Source organism: Euprymna scolopes, chromosome 17 (genome assembly GCF_053919585.1).
Source record: "Euprymna scolopes isolate OS-2025 chromosome 17, ASM5391958v1, whole genome shotgun sequence".
Lineage (NCBI taxonomy): Eukaryota > Metazoa > Mollusca > Cephalopoda > Sepiida > Sepiolidae > Euprymna > Euprymna scolopes.
Genome location: NC_136498.1, coordinates 121,229,892 through 121,254,733, shown reverse-complemented (window position 1 = coordinate 121,254,733; position 24,842 = coordinate 121,229,892). Strand labels below are relative to the sequence as shown.

General features: G+C 35.6%; 1 protein-coding gene across 1 annotated transcript in view; it reads right to left on the bottom strand.

The window, feature by feature from the left end:
- Positions 1 to 24,842, bottom strand: part of LOC145296947 (DNA polymerase alpha catalytic subunit-like) — a 238,723-nt gene that overhangs the window by 40,619 nt on the left and 173,262 nt on the right. The window contains exons 28-33 of the mRNA XM_080143167.1: positions 18,952 to 18,984; positions 15,632 to 15,724; positions 7,514 to 7,719; positions 6,618 to 6,750; positions 5,058 to 5,189; positions 1,792 to 1,867 (exon numbers count right to left, since the gene is read on the bottom strand). Of these exons, the coding sequence (XP_079999293.1) occupies positions 1,792 to 1,867; positions 5,058 to 5,189; positions 6,618 to 6,750; positions 7,514 to 7,719; positions 15,632 to 15,724; positions 18,952 to 18,984 (673 nt within the window). The remainder of the gene's footprint in view (positions 1 to 1,791; positions 1,868 to 5,057; positions 5,190 to 6,617; positions 6,751 to 7,513; positions 7,720 to 15,631; positions 15,725 to 18,951; positions 18,985 to 24,842) is intronic.

The following is a 24,842-nucleotide window of genomic DNA, read 5'->3' as shown; positions in this document are numbered from 1 at the left end:
TGGCTTCAAAAGGAGTGATATGACTTTGTATCCTTTTCTCACTGGGCCCACCTCCTCCCCTGACCTGAACCCACTGAACTACTTCGTTTGGTGACATGTCGAGAACATCACTAACATGACCTCTCACAACACCAAAGCCAGCCTGATTGCTGCCATCTGCCGAGTATTTGCAGAGCTCTCGCCAGTGTTTTTGGAAAAGGCATGCTCCCAGTTCCGGACCCGTATCAAGGCGGTGATTGAGGCTGAATGTAGTTACATTGAACAGATGTCAGCTCTACTACGTAATCAAGTTACCTGAATTGATTTTTTCAATAAAAGTTTATAAAGCTTTAGCATTATTTTCTTTAGGATGACAACTTTATTGTTCCACCCTGGGTTTTAGGCTAAAATTTTAGGCATATATCCAGGGTTAGTATAGCAATCATATAATATATCCAGGGTTAGTATAGCAATCATATATCCAGGGTTAGTATAGCAATCATATATCCAGGGTTAGTATAGCAATCATATATCCAGGGTTAGTATAGCAATCATATATCCAGGGTTAGTATAGCAATCATATATCCAGGGTTAGTATAGCAATCATATATCCAGGGTTAGTATAGCAATCAACTTCCAAAAGTTCACCCCTTGTTGTAATTTTGAAGATATTTAATCAATAAAAACAACACTTTTGCAGGAAGTATTTTTTTTTTTTGTGATCACCTTGTAACATTTTTTTCAGTGCTTATTTATTCACATTGGCACTTATGGCGGCAATTAAAAGTGAAGAAAATACCGAAAAGTCTGGATGATGTACAAAGATGAAATATTCCAAAAATCACATATTTTTTTTTTTTTTACATGGGGGGGGTCACCACTTATCAAGGCCCGGAGGCCACTCAGGGATAAGGGTTATTGCGTGTACAGTAATCAATGAGATAGTATTGTAGTAATCATTAGTATTGGGGGTTTTGATAGAGTGTCTTACTTAAGGGGGCGGTTTGTCAGGAGTTTGTTTATGTTGGACTTAAAGTCGTCCAAGTTGTAGTCAGGTGGGAAACAGGCAAGCGGCAGAGAGTTCCACTGGCGTGCAGTTCTAAGAAAGAAGCTTTGCTCATGGAATCTACGTTTGGATTTAGGCACAGATAAAGAGTGGGGAAAATTATTGACAGTAGTTTCAGCCAGATGGGTGTTTCTCGTGAAAGATTGGCAAGGGGGGATGAGGGATTGGAGTTCAGACGAGCACCTGCCATGGAAATAACGATAAAACAAAGACAGGATCCCAACGTCTCTTCTGTAGGAGAGAGGTTGCAGGGAAGAGAAAAAGACATCGACTAAACCACGAAGTCTATTTTGTACTCTGGATAGACTGTTTTTAGCAGCTCCTGCGCAGATGTGGCAGCAGTACTCCATCCTTGGACAACTATAATTTTTTTATTCAAGCAAATTAAGTTTTACCACTTAGCGAATCGTAGTGTTTTTGTCCGCCTTGACTAAATCCAATGAAATAAAAAAGGGGAGACAACGCAAATCGAAGTTAAGAGGTGAAAACTCAGGCTTATGTTCAATGCAGTTTAGTAGTAAAATCGCTAAAAATCATAAATTTTGCTTTTCATAGTTTTAAATAAATAAAAAAAAATACTTGATCAATTTATGTAATTTTTGGAATATAACATTTTCCTTCTGCAATTAGTACATATATCATACAGACTTTTCTATATTTTCTTTACTTTTAATTGCTATCATAATTGCCAATCTGAATAAGCACCCTTTTTTTTTTTCTAAAGCAAATAATTACAACAAACAAACCTATTGATAATTCTGTATTCTTCGCTAACTCATCTGGGTGGTAAGCTCTTTGAGAATGTCCTAGATTTGAACCGTCCTGCAATTTTAAAAAAGAACGAGACATTTTACCATTTTTCAGGAAAAGATTTTACGACAGCATTTACGATGGAATATTAAAATATTTTCTTTTTTTTTTTTCAATTTTTTATCTAAATTATTCGTTCATCAAATGTTTCTCTCAGTAGTATGGCACATGGCTCCATCCTGTTAAAATCACATCATCATCATCTTTTGACCGTAATCTAGATGATGGAATTCACACGCTCACGCCATATATTCCGGTCCCGCATAACTGCTTCTAGGTCCCACCTCTCAACATTGGCATCCCTTGGTATGACATCTTGGTATGTGAGCATTCTACCTCTGGAGTAGGTAGTAAGGATATTTTCAAAACAATGGCATGCAAACTGAACACGTTTTACTTTTTTTTTTTTTCATTAATTGTCAGATTTTTTTTTGCACCAAAGTAATTGGCTCATTAACAGTTTGGTATATGAATACATTTTGTTGGCCTTTGAAGTGCATTTGCATACGTGTTTTCCTACTGCCATCATCATAATAATAATAATAATAATAATCTTTTCAGTGTAGTTGAGATGATGGAGTTCACATGCGCATGCCAGATATCCCAGTCTTGCATAACTGCTTCCATGTCTCACCTCTGAACATTGCAATGTCATCTAGGTATGTGAGCATTCTACTTCTGGAATGAGTAGTAGGGTTCCACAGAAGTAGGGAAGGTATGACTTCATTTACGGCTCTAAAACAATAGCATGCAAACTAAACAGATATTGCTTTGACAATAAATGATGCAAATAGACATTCGCCATAGATTTGTTGTTTGGTCGGATGGGTCTTACAGGAGAGATTTTGGGCTCTCATGAGAAGGCAGGTATATGTACCATTCAGACGTGTTTCAAACTTTTTGGAAAGTGTCCATGTTTCTAAACCATAGAGAAGAATATGCTGTATTATTTTATATATATATTTTTACATACGAGTTACCACTTATCAAGGCCCTTAGGCCACTCAAGGATAAAGGTTATTGAGTGTACAGTAGTCAATGGGATAATATAGTAATCGTTAGTAGTGGAAATTTGGTAAATTGGGTTACTTAAAAGGACGGTTCATCAAGAACTTGTTTACATTGGACTTGAAGACAACCATATTGTAGTCAGCTGGAAAACAGGCAAACGGAAGAGAGTTCCACAGGTGTGCAGTTCTAAGAAAGAAACTTTGTTCATGGAATCTACGTTTAGGTTTAAACACAGATAAAGAGTGAGGGAAATTATTGACCAGTTTCAATAGACAAGTGTTTTTCGTGAAAGTTTCAATAGACAAGTGTTTTTCGTGAAAGTTTAACAATGGGGGGGGGGGGCCATAGATTGGAGCTCAAACAGACAGGCACTTGCCATGAAAATAACGATAAAGTAAAGACAGGCTCGCAACGTCTCTTCTATGATCTTTTCTGAGCACCCTTGGGACAAACTTTGCACAAATCTCCTGCATCTTCAGTTCCTCACGAATAATTGTTTGTACAGTTCCTGCACTGACATCAAACTGTGCACTTATTGTCTCTATAGACACACGATCATCCTTATCCATGAAATTCTTTATTTGGCCAATTAACTCTGGTGTTCTGACTTTCTTACTTCTCTCACATCTCTCATCATCCCTCACAGATTCTCTGCCTTCCTTAAATCTCTTATGCCACTCAAAAACTGATGCTTGATTCATGCAAGATGGTTCAAAAGCAGTCTGAAGCATTCCATACGTTTCTGTGGCAATTTTTCCAAGTTTAAAATAGAATTTCATTGCATAAAATGACCTCACATCCAAATTGCATTTTTGAAATCCACCAGCTGTGACAATCAGGCTTTATGGTAGGACTAGCCTGGATGCCTGGGATTGGCCGGGTGTTTGGAGGTGTGTGTTGAGCAAAGAAAAAAAAAAGTTGTAATAGACAGGCAGGTTCGGACCCGTGACGCGGAAAAAAATGTGAAAGAAAATCTGACGATTTATCGCTACTCCATGATGCGACCGGAACTTCAGCACGTTAAAATTAGGGAAAGTCCATCCTACCGATACGATAGCTCGCAAAAAAAAAAAAAATCAACCCCTCCTTGTAGAAAAGTTCCCAGTTGAGGGTGAAAGAATTAATGTTTTTGGCCAATTTTTCAATATTTGCCGTCCGAAGGGTCGAGCTTCAAAACGATACCAATCTTGTGAAAATCTGTTATCTCTGTTTTAGGCAGACATACATACATACATTTAAACAGACAGGTGAGATTTATATTATAGACTAGCGGAGGGTACCCGGCATTGCCTGGGTGTTCGGAGGTGTGTGTGGTTTTCGGTAAATCAAAACAAAAGAATAATAAAAAAAAATCGTTGCCCGGGTGTTTGTGTGGGGAGGTTAAAATTAAAAATAATGTCTTGGTAGATATGTATGAAGGCTCGAACCCGAACCTTTGAGGCGAAGTTGGAAATTAAAGTGTGGAAAAAAAATGTGCAACGTTAACCACTGGACCACCACAAAATAGTAACACTGCGGGGCAGCTTTTTTTAGTTTTTTTTTTTTTTTCCCCAAAATGTTTGGGCCCAGCTCCCCATTGTCCAAACTGAATAGCAATTGTCTGATATAAGGAGAAACTCCACATTGTTCAAAGCGGATTGCTTTTGGACGTTCCCGGTGATCGCACTGGGAACAATGTCTTAAGCTTCGTTTTGCTTTTATTATTATACGAAAAAGCCCAATCTACATGCGGCGATCAAAAAATGTTGAATATTTAGCTTTTCAAACTCAGGCAAATTAAATAGACAGTCGACCTCCGTTGTTAACTTGTACATATTATCATTAAGACGTAATATAAAAAGTTTCAAGAAGAAGTGAGTCGATCGATCGCTTCTCGGAAAAAAGCCTTTCTCGGACATACACAAAAAGTGAACATACATACACACACACATTTTCGCTTTTATATATAGATATGCTGTAGCCGTTCATTTGAAGCTGAAATCATAAAAATTGGTCAAGCAATAACACTGAATTTTTAAGCGTTTACAACAATTTTAAATACCTGTACAAAAAAAGTCTGGAAAGTTATTGAAGGAACCTCATAACCTTAAAAAGTAAAAATGGTTTTATTTACAAGCACATTTTTGGTCTATGCACATGCGGCCTTGTCTTCGCCTAATAATATCAGAATAGTTTAAATTCTGATTCTCACCTGACAAATTAAATAAGGGACAGTATCTCCTGCTTTTATCTTTTTGCCACCTTTGGAATTTATTCGAATGGCCACTTGGACGTGGGGTAAACTTTTCTTCTGGGGATAATCCTCAGGATCTTTTGTCAATTGCTAAAAGAAAACAAACAGAAAAAAAAATATGAGTAACAGTTCAGGATTGTATGAACAATCAACAATTTACATACATTGTCTGGGTGTTTGAAAATGTAAAATAAAAAAGAAAGTAATCAGGCAGGCTCGAACCCGTGACACAAAGGCAGAAAAGAAAGTGAAAGAAAACGTGACATCTTACCGCTACACTAACGAATCCATATGAAGTGAAAAGCGTTCAAATTTAACAATGTTAATCAAAATGTTGACTTGCTAAGTGAACGAGTTCACGCAGGTGCAGAAATCAATGTTGGCTGAAAGCCAGTTCAGCCTTCCGCCGTTTCATTTATTTGTTTCTCCACAATGTTGGGAGAAAACCAGCTCCCAACAAAAAGGGAGTGTCCAAATGAATAGCAATTGTCTGATACGAGGGGTTTCCCCCCACATTGATCAAAGTTAATTGCTTTCTGGACGTCCTGGCACAAAAGACCAGGAAGCTGCTTTTGATTAGTTTCATTTTTATACGAAAAACACAAACAAACACGCGAGAAAATGGAATAGTGTAAATTTTATACAAGTCGATCAAAATAAATCTAGAGATGACATCCCTTCGCAAATCGTAGATATTATAATCTAGGGAGTATATAAAAAGTTTTAAAACTATGTTTATACTTTTATAACTGAGTTTTTCAAGTACTCTAACCACTGCACTATGAGTCCTTGCAGATACTAGAGTTCAACAAGATACATCTGAAGTAAGTTGGATGTTACTATGCTCTCATTCCGTCAACCATGACTGGATAGAGGATCTAAGTAATTCGCAACTGTATCTTTTTTTCTTTACTTTCTGAGTATTTATTGGTACTTATTTATCTCATTTAGGTCAGTTCTATATTTAAAATACAATAGACACTATTTTCGAGGACCCGTGGTGCAGTGGTTAAAGTATCATTTTCACAACGTTTCAATCAATGCAACCTCTGACTTTTTTTGAACTACGGTACCTTTCAATTGAACTCGAGAATCTGCATGGAATTTCAAACAAAACCCTTTTATTTAATTCCTGGAGTTAGCATGCTCTTGTTCTGTTAGACATGACTGGACAGAGGGCCTAAGTAATCCACAATTGAGGATTGAACTTTCAACCTTCAGAAGAATTTTACTTTTATAACTGAATTTTTCAAGTACTCTATGAGTCCTTGCAGATACCAGAGTTCAACAAGATACATCTGAAGTTGGAGGTTACATTGACAGAAACATAAAAAATGATACCGAAGATGTGAACAGGAGCTCAAAGAATCTAAATAATACAAATAACCAATTCTCATCTCAAAAATTCAGATACGTTAAAAAAAATATTGTTACACTTTAATGACACCATTTTTCCATGCAATAAGGTTTTGATGGTTTAATTTTGAAATTAAAAAATTTTTTATTTTTTTCACTTGCCTTTGTTATGAGATATAATTCAACTGGGATTTCATTTTTGCGTACTTTCTCTCCAACTTCCGACAACTTGAGGTGGATGTTTTCTAAGATGCTTTCACGGCTTTCTCCACTTAGAATTTGCTTCACAACAAATCTGTAAACAAAAACAAAAAAATTTGAATAAAATTTCTACGAAACTTCCATTTAATCTGAAACGGAAGTATGACTGATAAAATGGAGTACTGTTTAAAGGTGATGGGAAGATGTTCATTGATGAAATAAAAATCTTCTACCTCCAGTAGGCATGAATCGTTTAACATATTGCAAAATTAACTTCCGTAAAGAGAGTGGGTTGGTTGGTTGTTTTACGGCATATCAACCCTTTTCAGGTTATTTAATGCCGAATCCAGTGATTTTGAAGACAAATATTTTAATAGAATATATTTGTTTTTTGGTTTTTTTTCAAGTCGATTTCTATTTAACCCATAGTTGGGACCCTAACAGGTACTACCAATCCGGCTCAGAGTGGACCTGGGAGCAATGGCAATTAAAGGGGGGCTCCACACTCCCCAAAGCCCGCAAGCTGGTGCCTCACCATCGGATATAGTTTAAGATCATATCCAGGACCTTAAATAGAGTGGGAGAAGAAGTGTCAAGCAGGACAAGACAAAACGTGACGGAGAGAGGAAGAGACAGGAAAAACAGGAAACAAAAATAAAGTGAGAGAAACGAAGAAAAGGGAAATTAAGCAAAATTGGGGGGAAAAATAAGGACGTAAAATTCTAGCGATTAAGACTTTTCTTATGAAAAAAAAGACAGAAAATCTTTTTCTAAATTAAAAAAAAAAACAAAAAAAAAACTCAAGAACTCACATCCCTTGTTAAAAGGGGAAAAAAAACAAAAATAAAAAAACTCACTCTCCTGCGTTTTTGGCCAAATCACACCAATCTCGCCTGACGATATCAAGTCCCTTCAATTCTGGTTCTTCGATGATCTTGCCATCTGGATCCTTTGAAATTTTAATCGCTGCATACTTCTTTTTCTTTAGAAGCAACATTGATTTGAAAATGCCGTCAATGTCAATCTCAAGCAGTCGATAACGTTTGTTGATATCATTTTTGATCTGTGAAATAAAAATAAAACTGGAATGAAAATAATCGGAATCTACCTGAAGACCAAGTTCGAAAAATTATGCTGACCAGACAAAATGGCTTTCTGCTTTTAAGCTACTATTCCCAATAAACTCATCAGAAAATTTGGTCTTGTCCCGCACTCCACTCTAAAAACTAAAAGCTTAACTTGGGTTTTACGGACAAATTTATCTTTCGTTGGCCTTTGACAACTGAATATTTTTGTTCATCCGCCAAATAGAAGATTTACTAGCCAAACCCACATGATTTTTGGAATATGACATCTTTGTTTTATGACGAGTATATACATTATAAAGATTTTTCTGTCTAACAGGGGACTGTGGGGAGCTGAGCAGTGAGATATCTGTTCACATTACATTTAAACGTCTGCAGTTTAGTACAGTCAGGGAAACAGGAAACAGGGAAGGAATATCAAAGCCTAGCATATTCTATTTCAGTCTGATCCCGAGATGAAAAGAGGAAAAAGGGAGAAAATTAATTCACAAGTGTTGTTTTTAATGAGATGGGGGTTAGAAAGAGCGTGTTATGTTAGTTGAGAGAGAGATAGAAAGAATGTGTGAGAAGAGTTGCACAAGTTGACAGTAAAAAAAAAAAAGGCAATGGGAATGGAGCTGTTAACAAATATTTGTTTTTGAAAAGCGTATTTTCTTTAATTTCTGATTAAATTAAAATTAGCTTACATTGCCTCTTGTCTATGTGTGGGAAAGGTGAAAAATTCTATGAGAAAGGGTATGAAAGAGCGTGTTATATCAGTTAGAGAGAGAGAGAAAGAGAGGAGGTAAAGTGTGGGAAGGGGGTAAAATTAAATTTAGGTTAAGAGTAGGTAGTAGTTTGCTTGAAGCATTGTTGGTAAAGAAATACATAGAATTTTTTTTTTTTAAAAGCCAAAGACAATGCGGGGAAAGACCGGACTTATGAAAGTAAAGAAAGAAAAACAAACAAATGTAGACGGGTGTGCTTGTGCTAGACACTCCTCTACTCAAGCACACCCGTCTACATTTGTTTGTTTTTCTTTCTTTACTTTCATAATTCCGGCCTTTCCCCACATTGTCTTTGGCTTTTAAAAAAAATTCTATAAATTTAGGTTATACTCGCGTTTGTCTCTTGATGAATAAATTAAATTTATGAACAATTTTAAATGCTGTATACAGGTGTGTTTAGCATTGAAAAGCGAATGGCAATAAAATAAAGACGATTGGACATTCATGACTGAAACTTGATGGGCAAGTTAGGAATTAAGTTAAATTTATTTGTACCGAATATGGTTGAATATGGCTGAAATCACTATAAATCCTTTTCTTTTTTTTTCAGAACCAAAATAAAAAGCAATTAAAAATCATTTTATATTTTTAACAAGACGAATTGATATTTGGCCTGACTAATGAAACAGATTTTTTTTTTTCGTCTATCTTTTGTTAACGAAGATCTTAATCGAAAGGTAGAAAGGGTAGGCGCATTTTTAGTTTATAAAATTATTCCAACATGTAAATATAACTTGTCCTTAACTATTTACCTTGACAGGAAGGAAATAGACCGAAAGTCAGATTTTAATGTGGGGATAGCCAGTTCCCGAAAAAGGCCTTCAGGATCGAGAATAAATATTACACCACAAGAATTTCTCTTCCTCTGAGTTAAAACAGAGCAGATACTACACTTTGTGTCACAGCCTTAAAGGATGAGAAGTAGCATTTCTGAAAGTGTAATAAATAAATCTACAATGAAATGCTATTTTAAAATTTAGCGTAAACTCACAAATAAAACTTTTTATAAGAAAACAACATAGCTATCCATTTTACTTGGATTCATCGAACTACTGTTCTCATCTTGAGTGTGATTTTCACAATGCCTCAGTCAATTTAACATCCAACCTTCTTCAAGTGTATCTTGTCGAACTCAGTAATATTTCTGTCGAACTCGGATGGAATTCGACAGAATTCACTTCACGGGGGTAGCATGTTCTCATTCTATCAGCCATGACTGGATAGAGGTCCAAAGTAATTTGCAATTGTATTTTTCAGTCACCCACACTTCAACCTTCAGGAGAATACTACTTTTACAATTGATTTTTCCAAGTACTCTAACCACTGTACCACTAGGGCAGGTCGATTTGCAACTTTTTTCAGAAAATCAACATGGCACTGGTGATGATAGTTGGGATTTGATGTGATAAGAACATATACCAAAAATTAGATTCCCATCTTGAACAGAAAATTGAGCATTTAATTTTAAAAATCGTGTAGAAAAATGCTGAAAAATCCTTCATTTTCATAACATTTTTCACAACAGTAAATGTTATTAGGCTTCTTTTTTTTTTTTTGTTGTTGTTCCATCAATTAATTTAAAAATTGCTGTAAATGGCAGTTCTTCTAGTGGAACCTGAAAATTGGAAATTTTGCATGCTTAATAATAGAGCCAGATTACATAATAAATACCAATACATTATTTTATTTCCCACAAAAAAAAAAAAAGGAACATAATTGCAAGTGAATCTATAGAATTAATTTTACTTCCTTGTTAGGAGGACAAGTGCAGATTATGTGCCTTGTTTGACAATTTTCTGTCTTGCACTTTACTGCTAAGTCATCATATCAAGACAGAAAGTTTACAGCTACAAGAAGATAAACGGTCTGTCTAGCTGTTCCTTTATTCTTTTCACTTTGATTGCTGCAAGAGATTTCCTGTCAATCTGCTTGGCCCTCTTATAGCAAAATATATTGATCTTCTGTCCTATATAATTTTACCTTAACAAGGGCAATTGTGGATTGACTGGTTGCCGAATACTAATTATTACCTTGGCAATTAACTTAGAAATCTCAGTATTTTTTTAAGTGGGGATAACTGTTTTCGAGGAAATAACTAAACTGGATGACTTGTTGTGAAGTTGGGGATGTTGTTTCATCCAAATGACAAGTTGAACCAGCAAATTTTGTGAACCACGGGTTAAAACTGAACATTGTGCTTTTACTGACATTCTAATCTGAAAAGTAAAATAAATGGATTATAACTGAAGGAAACTGTTTCAGGCTATTTTCCAGTTTCATACGTAAAAAAATAAGTGCTAGTTATAAGAAATAATGAAAAACTTTGTAGAATTGAATTAGATGTATTGAAGAGAGAGGACCAAACAAAATCAGAGGCATAGTACTGTTTATTTTAGACATTTTTAGCAGATTTTAGCTCCTCCTTCGATAACATGAATTTATTCATAAAGAGATTCATTCTTGCTGTAGCTGTGCCATTTTCTTGTTTAGTGTTTAGAGTTTGAAAAACCAGTGCTTGTGCATCTATGTTACTATGCTATTTTTAATAGTATTTTCAAGTTAAATTTAATTTTTATGAAATTTTTAGGTGACAGTACAGAATAGTTACAATACAACCTCCTTCCCATATTAAGAATGGCTTTCTAAATAACAAAGTTATTTTAGATCAATAACATAGATGCACACATAACGAAAAACCTTTAAAGGAGTTTCCTTATTCACTTGTATTAATCTTTGTGGATTATCTGATTTTAAAACTATAATTTTAGAAGAAAAACACTGCTTAAAAACAATTACTCCCTAAAAATAAAAGAAATTAAAATTTGACACTAATTTTCTGCAAAGTATTTTTTATTACATAGAAAAACTTGAAAATGTATGTGTTTCGTAAAGAATGTGTAGAATAAAATCGTATGGACTATTATTTTTTTTTTTTGTTTTAATATAAAATTGGAGTATTACCATATTTTAATAAAAATTTCAAATAGAATTTGATGTGAAATATTAGGTTGGTGCAAAAATGAATGTTTTTGACGTTCATTTGAACATCAAAAAAATGCCATTATTTTTGCATCAACCTAATAGAAAAACAAATTTAAAAAGATAAAACAAATATGTTTAAATTCACCGCAGACACTTGAAATATTATAATCTATATTTTAAACAAGTCTTTTTCGTTTTTCCTTTCAAAATAATGAAGCCTAAATCGTAATGTTTTCAAATTAAATAATAAACAAACGTTAACTTTCAATATCAATAACGAGCGTGTTTTGCGACGGTGAAATCTAAAATGTTTTCACCCAAAAAAAGTTCCTGAAATGAAAAAGCGAACTTTGGTCGTTATTATTTAAAAAACATAATTTTGCCTTTACAGTTAATATTTATTTTATTAATTCATTATCATCACTCATTTTATTTAAAAATGTAGTTTGAAATATACTCTAAATAATGATTCCATTTTCTTAACAGTACGGATTGTTTGGATGACGAGACGTTCTTAACAATTCACCGAAAAACTTTTAATCGCTTCAATTTTTCAACTTTTAAAGTCACTTCCTCAAGCAAAGATAACGATTTTAAGAAAAATATTTTGTGTAGGTTTTTTCTATGTCAAACCCCAACTATCTTCACCATTGCCTCACCGGGGTTCCAAAATCAACCTGCCCTACTGTGCCACGGGTCCCTGTGGATACTCAAGATGAGAACAGTAGTCCGATGAATCAAAATAATATTAATCACCAATGCTCATCTCAAAAATTCAGAAACGTAAGCATAGACATGTTTCCAAATGTTTTAGTAGAATTCTACAAGATGGCCTTGATAGAGTGGATATCGACATGAACTAAATCACCTGGGTGTGCAGAGTTCGAATCCAGTCAATTACACAGCATCATTTTAATTTATGGATATTCTGCAATACTATCACCCACCCATTCCGCCAAGTGTTGAGAAGTGGGGTGGAGTGGGGTGGGGGTATGTGACGGTCAACAACAGTAACCGTGGAAGACAGATGCAAAGTTCGGTACAGTTGAAGGCAGAGTGTGGCTTTGACAAGGTCGGGAGAGTTTTGGGAGATTACAATGAGCCAACATTAACTGACAAACTCAGTCTAAGCAGAAAAACTAAGATGTGGATGTTAGCGTTTAAAAGGTAATTTCCCACAATGGTGTCACACACACACGGAGTGCAACAGATACTTGCAAAATGTGTCAGAGTTTTTTTATTTTAATTTTTCAATATTTGTGAACTTTTATATGCCCCACTCAACAGCTGACAAGAAGTATGACAAAAGAAAGGGGAAATAGGTTTATCAGAAAAACAAAAGTATGGGAAATGGGGTTAGTGAAAACACAATGGGGTTAGTGGAAAGACAATGGATAGAAGTTGTTCACCAAGGAAGAACAAAGGGAGCTGAAGAGACATTGTTGGTCAAGGTGTGGCAGTGACAAAAGGATGGAACAATGGATGCAGATAGAGTTGGTTTGCAGGTACTTTGGACAGTGGCTATGAGTTTTGCGACTGTTGACAACAGTTTTGTAGCTTCCAGTTGGACACAGTGGAAGTCAGATCGTAGCTTGGACCAAGTTAAGATTGGGAAATCAAGATGAGCTGACATCATTTGATAAACTTAGCCTCGACAGAAAAGCAAAGATATGGACGTTAGCATTTAGAGAATAGTTTCCCACAATGGTATCACACACACACCCAGTATGCAACTAATATTTTCAGAAAGTGTCACAGTCTCTTTTCTTTTGTTTCTCTTGTTTTATTGTATTTTCATACTTGTGAGTCGATGCGAGACAACATGGCTAGAAGAAAAGATGAAGAAGACAACTACAGCAAACAATGTTGGAGGTGGCAGAGACATTGTCAAGTGGGGGACCATGTGGTCTCACAGTTGGTATTATTTATGTGGTCCCTCCTGAAGTTCTCTATTCTAGAAAAAAATCCGGGGAAATCAATGTTTCTCAGAGAGAAATTTGGATACGTCAAAATTGTTTCAAAATGCCTTAAAAAATCTATATATATATATACTTGAACAAAACCGAATATGAAACTAGACAGAAATGCACGCTCACACAATTTGCCGTTTATTTATTTATTTATGCGTTTACCAGTTATCATGGAGTTCACTTGGGCTCGCTCAGCAGCTGATTAAAATAACCGATCAGCTAAGCGTTCCTCAATTTTTAATGAACATGCTGCCTGTTTTTAGCTAATACAAATCTATGAAGGCTACTTTTTTTATAAATTGGAAGAAATAAAAAATTCAATTTAATCGGATTAGGGTTGGGTTAGATACATATTTGTAATTGTATTTCCATGTTTCTCCTGTTTGTCATAATTTTCTCGTTGCAGTTTAACGAGGGGAAACCCATGTCTCTCATCACAAAACTTGTTTTAAAATGTCTTAGAATTCTGAGCACCATTTTAGTGAAATCGAAATTCTAAAGGTTAACAGACACTTGGGCAAAATCGAATGTGAAATTAGACAGAAATGCATGCTCGTAGTTTGCCATATTGTTTTTTTCTCGTTTGTAATAAACAAGAACACGGAAGCGAACACAGTTCCGAAGAAGAAACAATTGTATTCCTCTGATAAAACCTGTTTTGAAAAACACGAAATAACAAAAATTGAAAATAACTTTTTTTAAACAAAAATTCAAGCAAAACAAAAAAAACAGAAAAAAAAACATGATTTATACCCAACATTTTTTCTTTGAAATTTTTTTTTTTTTGTCCAAGCAATTTTCCGATTTGTTCAACTTTCTAGCATTTTATTTTTTATCTTCTTTCGAACAAATAAATCATTTGCTTGGTAAAAAGAAATTTGGTTTCTTTCTACTTTTTCTGACCAAGTTCAAAATGATGACAATTTTGTTTCAGGTGGATGAAAGTTTAAAGAAAAAATTGAACAAAGAATTTGATTCTCAAATCTGGAGTTTGTGTTATAAAAAAAAGAAAAGAAAAAAAGAAAAAAGAAAAGAAAAGAAAAAAGAAAAGAAAAAAGAAAAGAAAAAAGAAAAGAAAAGAAAAAAGAAAAAAGAAAAGAAAAGAAAAAAAGAAAAGAAAAAAAAGAAAAGAAAAAAAGAAAAGAAAAAAAAGAAAAGAAAAAAGAAAAGAAAAAAGAAAAGAAAAAAGAAAAGAAAAATGCAAAAGTTGCTGGTTCCTATTACCTAATTTTTTAAATAGTGTTTAACCACTTTCTTTTTTAGGAATATAATGTCTGCACCATCCTTGTGACAAACAGTCACTCATCTACATACTAACCAGGCTAAACATTACTTCTTTCAGGGGTATTCAAGTAGATTAAAGGAGGGGTGAGGAGCCCATTTGATGTTTAACTTAAAATCTAAACTGAAATTTCCTCTCAAAATTGAACAGGAAATTTTTTTTTTTTTACAATTTTATTTTAGAATCTAAAAATTTGGAGCTTAACTAATTTTAAAAAAATATATATAAAATAGAAACAAGGTGACCAACTCAGTCACCTATTATGCTTGTGTGAAATTGGTTGAATCAAAATGAGTTTGCAAAGACATTTATTAAGGTGGGGGGGGGGGGTAAAATATGCTTAAATATATTTAAAATAATGCAGATTTCATATTTATTATTAGAGCTAATTCTCTATTGAATATTATATTGTACCTAATATATAGTATTGATTTCAAAAGTTAATAAATGGCTTGAGTGTCATCAGCTAAAATTGAAGCCAAACGCTCCAGTTGCGTTTCCCACCATTCAAGCTATCGACAGATAGATAAGAAAGATATACAATTAAACCACTTCAAAGATAGATAGATAGATAGATAGATAGATAGAAAGCTAGACAAAAAGTCAGATAGACAGAAAGTCAGATAGACAGAAAGTCAGATAGACAGAAAGTCAGATAGACAGAAAGTCAGATAGACAGAAAGTCAGATAGACAGAAAGATAGATAGAAAGAAAGATAGAAAGATAGAAAGATAAAAAGATAGAAAGAAAACTGTCATAAGGAAAATCTTTATTAAAAAAATGCAAATTTTGATTAAAAAACTGAAGAATGAAAGGTAATTTAAAGCAAAATCTGTTTTTAAAAATAAAAATGAAAAGCTGAGAAAAAGAAAACTGGGATAATATTTACATCTTTTCCTAACTTGAAGACGTCTTTAAAATCCGTTGAATTGGTGTTCACCATGATGGAATCCGTATCACCATAAATTACTTCCAGATTCATCTACAGAAAAAGAAAATGTTTTTTAAATAGTCAGCATCAGACAAAGCCAAACACTTTCCGAAGAACTTTGCAGCTAATTCTACCCTTTGCGACCAAGACCCCCAACCTCCTGTATCAGAAAACATGCTATGTAATATACAAATATCTGTATGTAATGTTGCCAAGCTAATCAAAAACCTTGATTTCAGTAAAGCAACTGGCCCTGACGGTATTCTAATTATAGTACTCAAAAAAACTTCAACTAGAACTAGCGCCCATACTTACAAAACTGTTTAAGCGTTGTCTTAAGAAGAATTGCTTCCATAACTCTGGAAAATCTCATCAGTATGCCCTGTATTTTTTTTTTTTTTTACATTTTCACCCCAAACAAGGCACATTGCCACTTTGGTGTAGAGGGCTACTATCAGGAGCAACAACTACTCGGGTACTATGTAGGGATTTGGGCAGCAAGATGTCGGTTCATGTTACACTTGAACTTTTGCAAGTCAGTACAGTTGGGAAAGCAGGAACCTTGAACGAAATTCCAGAGTCTAGCGGTTCTGGGGAAGAAACTACTGGAGTAGAAAGATCTTTTACATCTAGGGATCTCTACTGTGTGGGGGTGGGATTTAGCTGCTTGTCGGGTTTGTCGAGGGTGTCTACGTCGTGGGGGCACAAGTGTCTGCAGTTCGTCAGAGCATTCACCATTAAAATACTTGTAGAACAGGCATAAGGATGCAACATTTCGTCGATGGGACAGAGGCTGAAGCTTAGATGCCAGTTCAGGGCCTATCAGATTGGCGACTCTCTTTTGAACCTTGTACAGGAGCAAGAGACTAGTAGCAGATGCACCAGCCCAAATGTGACAGTAATACTCCATACGTGGGCGAATGGTGGCCTTATAGAGGTACAGGATACTTTCGGGTGTTAGTAGTTTTCTAGTACAGTAGAGAGAACCTAACTTCTTCGCAGCGGCCCTGGCAATGCTTTCAATGTAATTGTTCCAACTCATGGTTCCTGTGAACGTTAGGCCAAGCAGTTTGAAAGATGTATTCTCAGATAAAGAGTCACTGGCCATTGCTATAGGTGGCAAAGGTTTCTTGTAATTATTGAAGGAAACCAGTTTAGTCTTGGCAGCATTGAATTTGACCATCCATTTTTGTCCCCATTCCACTAAAGACTGGAGGTCTTCCTCTAGTGTTTTTGTCATTTCTTTAGATATGTGTTCATTTGTTTTCTTGCCATGCCTGTTATAGAATGTGATGTTATATGCATATATACCCATCTCAGAGGCAATTTTGTCAGGGAGGTCATTAATGAATATTATGAACAATAGAGGTCCAAAGATAGACACCTGAGGCACTCCCACATTTATATCATATTGTTTAGATGTACAACCGTCGAGGACAACCTGGATTCTTCTCTTATCAAAGAAGGATTTAATTATGTTAAGCATTCTACCAGTGATACCGTATGATCTAATTTTCCTGAGGAGACCCTCATGCCATACCCTGTCAAAAGCCTTAGATATTTCTAGAGCTAAGAATTTAAGAATTCAGGTGATCGCTCATCTCCATCTCAGTACAGGCCAATAAGTCTCCTGTGCGTCATAAGTTGCTGGAATCTGTATTAAATAGAGAAGTAAGCAACCATCTCAGCAAAAATAACCTTCTTAGTGACACACAATATGGTTTCCGTTCTGCTAGATCTACAGCAGATGTGCTTACAGTTATATCTCATAGGATTAGTGAATCTCTCAACGGAGACAACGTTTCTAGGGCAATTGCTCTTGACATATCTTAGGCCTTTGATAGGGTATGGCATAAAGGTTTACTTAAGATCTCCAGCTATGGTATAGCTGGAAATGTCTTCTCAATTATTAAATCATTTCTCTCTGATAGGTTCATAAGAGTAGTAGTTGATGGGCAAAAATCAGACAGAAGCTCTTAGTATTAATGCTGGAGTCCCTCAGGGGTCCATCCTGGGCCCAACTCTTTTCCTGATCTACATTAATGATCTTCCAAATCACATACATCATTCGTAGACATTTATGCTGATGACACTACCATCTATGGTAGCACATCTAAGAGAGTAAGCGATCAAGTTCTCTCCGATTGTCTCTCCTCTGATCTTGAGCACGTGGTACAATGGGGAAAAGAGTGGCTGGTTACTTTTAATGCATCTAAAACCAAGCTTCTATCTTTACATCATCAACGTTCTGATCTCCATCTGGCATCAATTGAAATGAATGTCTCTCGTCTTGGAGCGGCCTCATGTTTCGACAAGTTTCTGAGCTTGACCATTACTCCTGATCTGAAATGGAACACATACATCAAATCTGTTGCCAAGGCTGCTGGAAAAATGGTGGGATCTTTCTATCGATCCAGTATATATGTCACTGCTGATGCAATTCTCTATCTATATAAGAGCCAGGTACATCCAAGGATGAAATATTGTTGCCACATCTGGGCAGGAGCTGCTAGAAAGGATTTGTCCTGCTTTGATAGAGTTCAAAATAGACTTCGTAGCCTCGCAGGAGATGTCCTTTTCTCTTTCCTGTAACCTCTATCTCACAGAAGAGATGTTGCGAGTTTGTCTGCTTTATCGTTATTTTCATGGCAAGTGCTCGACGGAGCTTCAATCTATGCCCCCCCCCCCCAGCTAAACTTTCACAAGAAACACTCATCTAGCTGTAAACACTATCAAATAATTCCTCCCACTCTTTATCTGTGCCTAAACCTAAACGTAGATTCCATGAAAAAAGCTTCTTTCTTAGAAGTGCACACCCGTCGAATTGTCTTCCGTTTTCCTGCATTCCAGCTGACTACAATATGGTTGTCTTCAAGTCCAACATAAACAAGTTCTTGATGAGTCGTTCCACTTAAGTTAACAAATTTACCAAATTTCCATTACTAACGATTACTATATTGTCCAATTGACTACTGTACACTCTTAACCCTTATCGTCGAGTGGTCTCTGGGCCTTGATAAAAAAAAAAGAAGAAAAAAAACACACTTCTAAAATATTAATCTTATTTTTAAAATTCTGTTGGTGATTTTAAGGTCTAAGGGTGATAATTTCTAAAAGAAAAAATTACAAAGTCTTCTCATAATTAGGGTGGATTCCACCAAAAGTCTAAGAATTTTTTTATTTTTTTATTTTCATTAATAATAAAACAATATTGTACAGAATTTTTTTTAATTTTACCAATCTCGCTTATTTAAATTCAGGATATTTGCCATACTTACCCCTTCAACAATCGTCTTTGTTTGCATCAGAATCTGAAAAAAGAATTTTACAAAATATTAATCATTTGACAATAAAATATTTTAAAATGAGATTTGTTTGAAAGAATTTTATCCTTTCTTCGTTTATCTTGTACAAAGTGAAAACAAATGAAGTTTGTCATGCTAAATATGCCATTAATTTGATTGAAAATTAATTGTAAGAAAAATTTAATGCCAAGGAAAAAAATAAAGAAAAATGGTGAAGAGAAAAAAAAGAGAAAAGAGAAGGGATAAAAGAGGAAAGAAAGGAGAAAGGTGAAAAGAAAGAGGAAAGGTGAAGAGAAAGGAAAATGAGGAAAAGAAAGGAGAAAAGAAAGGACAAAAAGGAAGAGAAATGAAAGTAAAAATAAAATTAAAAAAATAAAGGAAGTTGGAAGAAAAAAATGAAATGAAAAAGAAAAATGGAAAAATAGAAACGACAAAAAAAAATAGTGAAGAGAAAAAAAGGAAAAAGAGAAAAGAGAAAGGATAAAAGAGGAAAGAAAAGAGAAAGGTGAAGAGAAAGAGGAAAGGTGAAGAGAAAGAGGAAAGGTGAAGAGAAAGAGGAAAGGTGAAGAGAAAGGAAAGTGAGGAAAAGAAAGGAGAAAAGGAAAGAGAAAGGACAAAAAAGAAAAAGAAATGAAAGTAAAAATAAAATCAAAAAAATAAAGCAAGTTGGAAGAAAAAAAATGAAATGAAAAAGAAAAATGGAAAAATAAAAACGACAAAAAATGGCAACAAATAAAAAACAAAAAAGATGTTAAAAAAGAGAGGAAAGAAGATGTTAAATAACAATGAAGAAATGAAAAGAAAGAAAACGAAAAAAAAAGCAACCAATCTGATAAATATAATGAACTTTTCATTTTTTTATAAGATATCAAATAGGAGGGGTCGGGACAGGAACAGGTGCTTGGAATAATAATTGCCACCTCTCCTGCACCTTACAAAAATGAAAATATTATTCTTATTATTAAATCTGTGATTTAAAATAAAACGTTTCTTCTCATCTTCTGAACTGGAAGATGTTACAAGTTTTGGAAGCAAGTTGAACACATGGATGCCACACAGCATCCAATGTTTCATCCACATGTGTGCACTCGTACACACACGCACAAAATAAAAATAAAAAATATTACAATGTTATCCATTGACAAATTGAAAACTATACAAGTTGTCGCTAAATTAAGAATACACTTTATATATATATATATATATATATATATATATATATATATATATATATATGTATATATATATATATATGTATATATATATATATATCATACATGATGATTGCAACATCTTGTCAAACGAGTGCCACTCCCTCAGACATTTAAAATCCATGAGCCCAAATGTCTGAGGGAGTATCTATACAAATATGGTTTTTTTTTGGGGGGGGGGTTTTTTACAAAGGCATCACCACATTATCAAGGCCCAGAGGCCACTCAAGGATAAGGGTTAAAGAGTGTACAGTAGAAATTGGTCAATATAGTAATCATTAGTAATGAAAATTTGGTAAATTTAATAACTTATATGGAACGGCTCATCAAGAACTTATTTACTTTAGACTTGAACACAACCATATTGTAGTCAGCCGGAAAGCAGGAAAACGGAAGACAATTCCACAGACGTGCAGTTCTAAGAAAGAAGCTTTGTTCATGGAATCTACGTTTAGGTTTAGGCACAGATAAAGAGTGGGAGGAATTATTTGATAGTGTTTACAGCTAGACGAGTGTTTCTTGTGAAAGTTTGGCGAGGGGGGACCATAGATTGAAGCTCAGTTGAACACTTTCCATGAAAATAACGATACATCAGAGACAAACTCGCAACATCTCTTCTGTGAGATAGAGGTTGCAAGGAGGAGAAAAGGACATCTCCTACGAGGCTACGAAGTCTATTTTGAACTCTATCAAGGCAGGACAAGTCCTTTCTAGCAGCTCCTGCCCAGATGTGGCAACAGTATTCCATCCTTGGACGTACCTGGCTCTTATATAGGTAGAGAATAGCATCAGCAGTGAGATATCTACTGGATCGATAGAAAGATCCCACCATTTTTCCAGCGGCCTTGGCAACAGATTTGATATACGTGTTCCATTTAAGATCAGGAGTAATGGTCAAGCCCAGAAACTTGTCAAAACTTGAGGCCTCCTGAAGACGAGAGCCATTCATTTCAATTGATGACAAATGTGAATTAGAATGTTGATGATGTAAAGAGAGAAGCTTGGTGTTAGATGCATTAAAAGTAACCAGCCACTCCTTTCCCCATTGTACTACGTGCTCAAGATCAGAGGAGAGAGAATTGGAGAGAACTTGGTCGTTTACTGTCTTAGATGTGCTACCATAAATGGTAGTGTCGTCAGCATAAATGTCTACAAATGATGTAAGGATATGATTTGGAAGATCATTAATGTAGATCAGGAAAAGAGTTGGGCCCAGGATGGATCCCTGAGGGACACCGGCATTAATACTGTGAGCTTCTGATTTTTGCCCCTCAACTACTACTCTTATGAACCTATCAGAAAGAAATGATTTAATAATTGAGAAGACTTTTTCAGCTATACCATAGCTAGCGATCTTATGAAGTAAACCTTTATGCCATACCCTATCAAAGGCTTTAGATATGTCAAGAGCAATTGCCCTAGAAAGATTGCCACCGTCGAGAGATTTGCTAATCCTATGCAATATAACTGTAAGGACATCTGCTGTAGATCTAGCAGAACGGAAACCATATTGAGTGTCACTAAGAAGGTTATTTTTGTTGAGATGTTTGATTACTTCTGTATTTAACACAGATTCTAGCAACTTACTCATGACGCACAGGAGACTTATTGGCCTGTACTGAGAGGGGGATGAGCGATCACCTGAATTCTTAAATACAGGGCATACTGATGAGATTTTCCAGGGAGATGGGAAACTATTCTCCTTAAGACAACGTTTAAACAGTTTTGTAAGTATGGGCGCTAATTCAGGTTGAAGTTTTTTGAGTACTATAATTGGAATACCATCAGGGCCAGTTGCTTTACTCGAATCAAGGTTTTTGATTAGCTTCGCAACATCACGTACAGATATACGTATATCACATAGCGTGTTTTCTGATACAGGAGGAAATATTGGGGTTGGCGGTCTTGGTCGCAAAGGGTAGAATTAGCTGCAAAGTTCTTGACAAAGAGTTTGGCTTTGTCTGATGCTGACGAGATTACCTCAGGTCCATTGATAATAGTTGGGATGGAGCACACGCTTCTGTTCAGGATTCTGTTTGCTATTTGCCAAAACTGGTGGGAACCAAGCCGCTGCTCAGCTACTTTGGACTTAACAGATTGAGCATACAACTCTCTTGCGTTCCTTATTACTTTCTTACAATGGTTGCTGGCAGTCCTGAAAACGGCTTTAGTTTCCATACATCTATTACGTTTGAAGCAGTGGAAAAAGTGATTTCTGTGCGCAATGGCAGCAGCACATTCTGGAGAGAACCATGGCTGGCTGTTAGGTTTTTGCTGAAACTTTTTAGAGGGTATGAAATGGTCAATACCTACAATTAACCATTCAGTTAGGTCTAATACTATAGAGGACACATCCTTTTTAAACATGGAATGCAGAGGTAGATCAGATATAAATGTACGGAAGCTATCCCAGTCAGCCTTAGTGTATCGATATACTGTACGATGAAGAGGTACGTCTGGGGACTTATTACATTTCATTTTTATCTTAATTGATACAACAGAGTGGTCAGAAGATCCAAGAGGCGACAGAACAGAAACTGAACATAGTTCAGGGCAAGTTGTGAGAAAAAGGTCTAGTAGGCTCGCATACTGGCCGTCATTATCGGGCACACGGGTAGGTTCCTGAACAATCTGAGTGAGGTCATAGGCAATGGAGAAATCATGACAGAACCTCCCCTCATCATCGGTCTTGTTTGAGTGGGTCAACCATTCGACGTTGTGAACATTGAAGTCTCCACATACGTGAATGTTAGCTGAAGGATAAGTAGAAAGGACTTGGTCAATTTTCTCAGATATGCTTTGAAAGATAGTAACTCCGCTGTTGTGGGGGCGATAGAGAGTAAATATAAATGCAGTAGTGTGAGCTAAAGCAACCCGGAAGCACATATAGGGTAAGTTAGGATCTTCCCTGGAGATGTCCCTCCCACATTGAAAGCTATCTTTAATATAGGCACATATTCCATGCCCATGGCGATCTTGGGGGTCAGATTTAGAAGTTAAGTTAGAGTATCCTGTAATTGCAAACTCATCTAGGGAAATAGCCTGTCCAATGCCAGTTTCACTTAAAAATAAAAGGTCTGGTTTAGTCTCCTGTAATTGGGTTTCAACCTCTGGAAGGTTAGAACGAAGACCCCTGATGTTGGAGAAGGAGACATGGTAGTAGGGGTCTACGTTGGAAGTTGGAGAACCGAGTTTAATCGTGTATTTTTTCTTGAAACTTGTCATGATGAAATTTTGGAATTTGTGGACTAGGTCGACAGATTTACTTAGAGCAGGACAGAGAGGGGAAACTAAGAGAGAAAAAGAAACGAAGAATTTTCCTTTTTTTTTTTTTTTTTTTTTTTTTTTTTTTTTGTAGCACATGATAAGGTAAAGCCGTAACAATTACCCACTAGTATGGCATCGAGAGGCCCCACCAGAAGCTACTGCATGGTCCAGATTCCATTCACCAAATGGCAATACAGCAGCCCTAGTACTTTGCACCTGCTGATAGGACAGCCTCTTTAGTGGTTAATCCAAGGTTCGGGTCCCTGACTATCAGGCGGATAACGTCAGCCCAGACAAAACGTTTACCTCCAGCACCCTTACTAGTGACATGGCTACAAGGATAGACATAGAAACAGAAAATTTCCACCAATTCTGCCAACTGTTCGCGCAAAAATACTGCCAACCTAGAAAACAGCTTTTTCTTCTCCCTTTGTCAAAAAAATCACTCATTTAAAAAATGAGGACTGAGGGACAAATAAGAAGAAGCGAGAGTAACAGGAGCTGCCGATAACGCATCCACAATGCGTTTTCTACTCTCCATTAAAAAAAAACAAAAAAAACTATTAAGTATTGTACTTAATAAAAGTCCAACGGACGTGTTTAAGGGAAAGTATGGTGATAGATTCCCCTCTCACGAACTAAAAATGAGTACAATTAGGTAATCTATTTTTGCAATCAACTCGGTAGATGAATAAACATTTATGGACGAGAAAAAAAAGCTAGCATTTAATACAACAGAAATACATAAATTAAATACTGAAATAAAATGTAGTTATTAATATTTGAATCTAAAAATAAAAAGTGCGAATTAGTAGAGAAAATCACTTATCACAACAACGCTTCCGTCTCCAAATTGCAAACTAGTGAAGAATTTAACTTTTAATAGCGTTCAGAAGATTTTTTTTTTTTTTTTAAATTAACCGTTAAGAGAAAGCGTGATTTTATTCTGAACTTTAACTAATCACGTTTTAAGCAACTTATGATATAAAAGAAAATCAGATTGGGGGGGGGATGTTACAGAGTCTTAGCTTTGTACGACAGCTAAGTCTCTCTCTCGGTTCAAAATGTTGAGATCCAGCAACAAGCAAGAGCAAGATAGCCAGCAACCAATTAAACTGCAGACCAGCTTAATGCGGGTACTGGTCTTCCGCTTTATGATTTTTTAAATCAGAGATTTGCTTCTCCTAGAAAGGTTGCCTTCCCCACGGCTTACGGGAGCCCTCTCTACCCCAATACACATATACACACACACAAATATACACGGTGCTAGTTGGCCGTTGACCCAGAAAAAGAGTTCATTCGCCTTTATGTCAGGTCATGTCATATGCTACTGGTACCATGTAACCCGGTACTACCTGCCTCATGGTCGGGTCACCGGCGACTAAA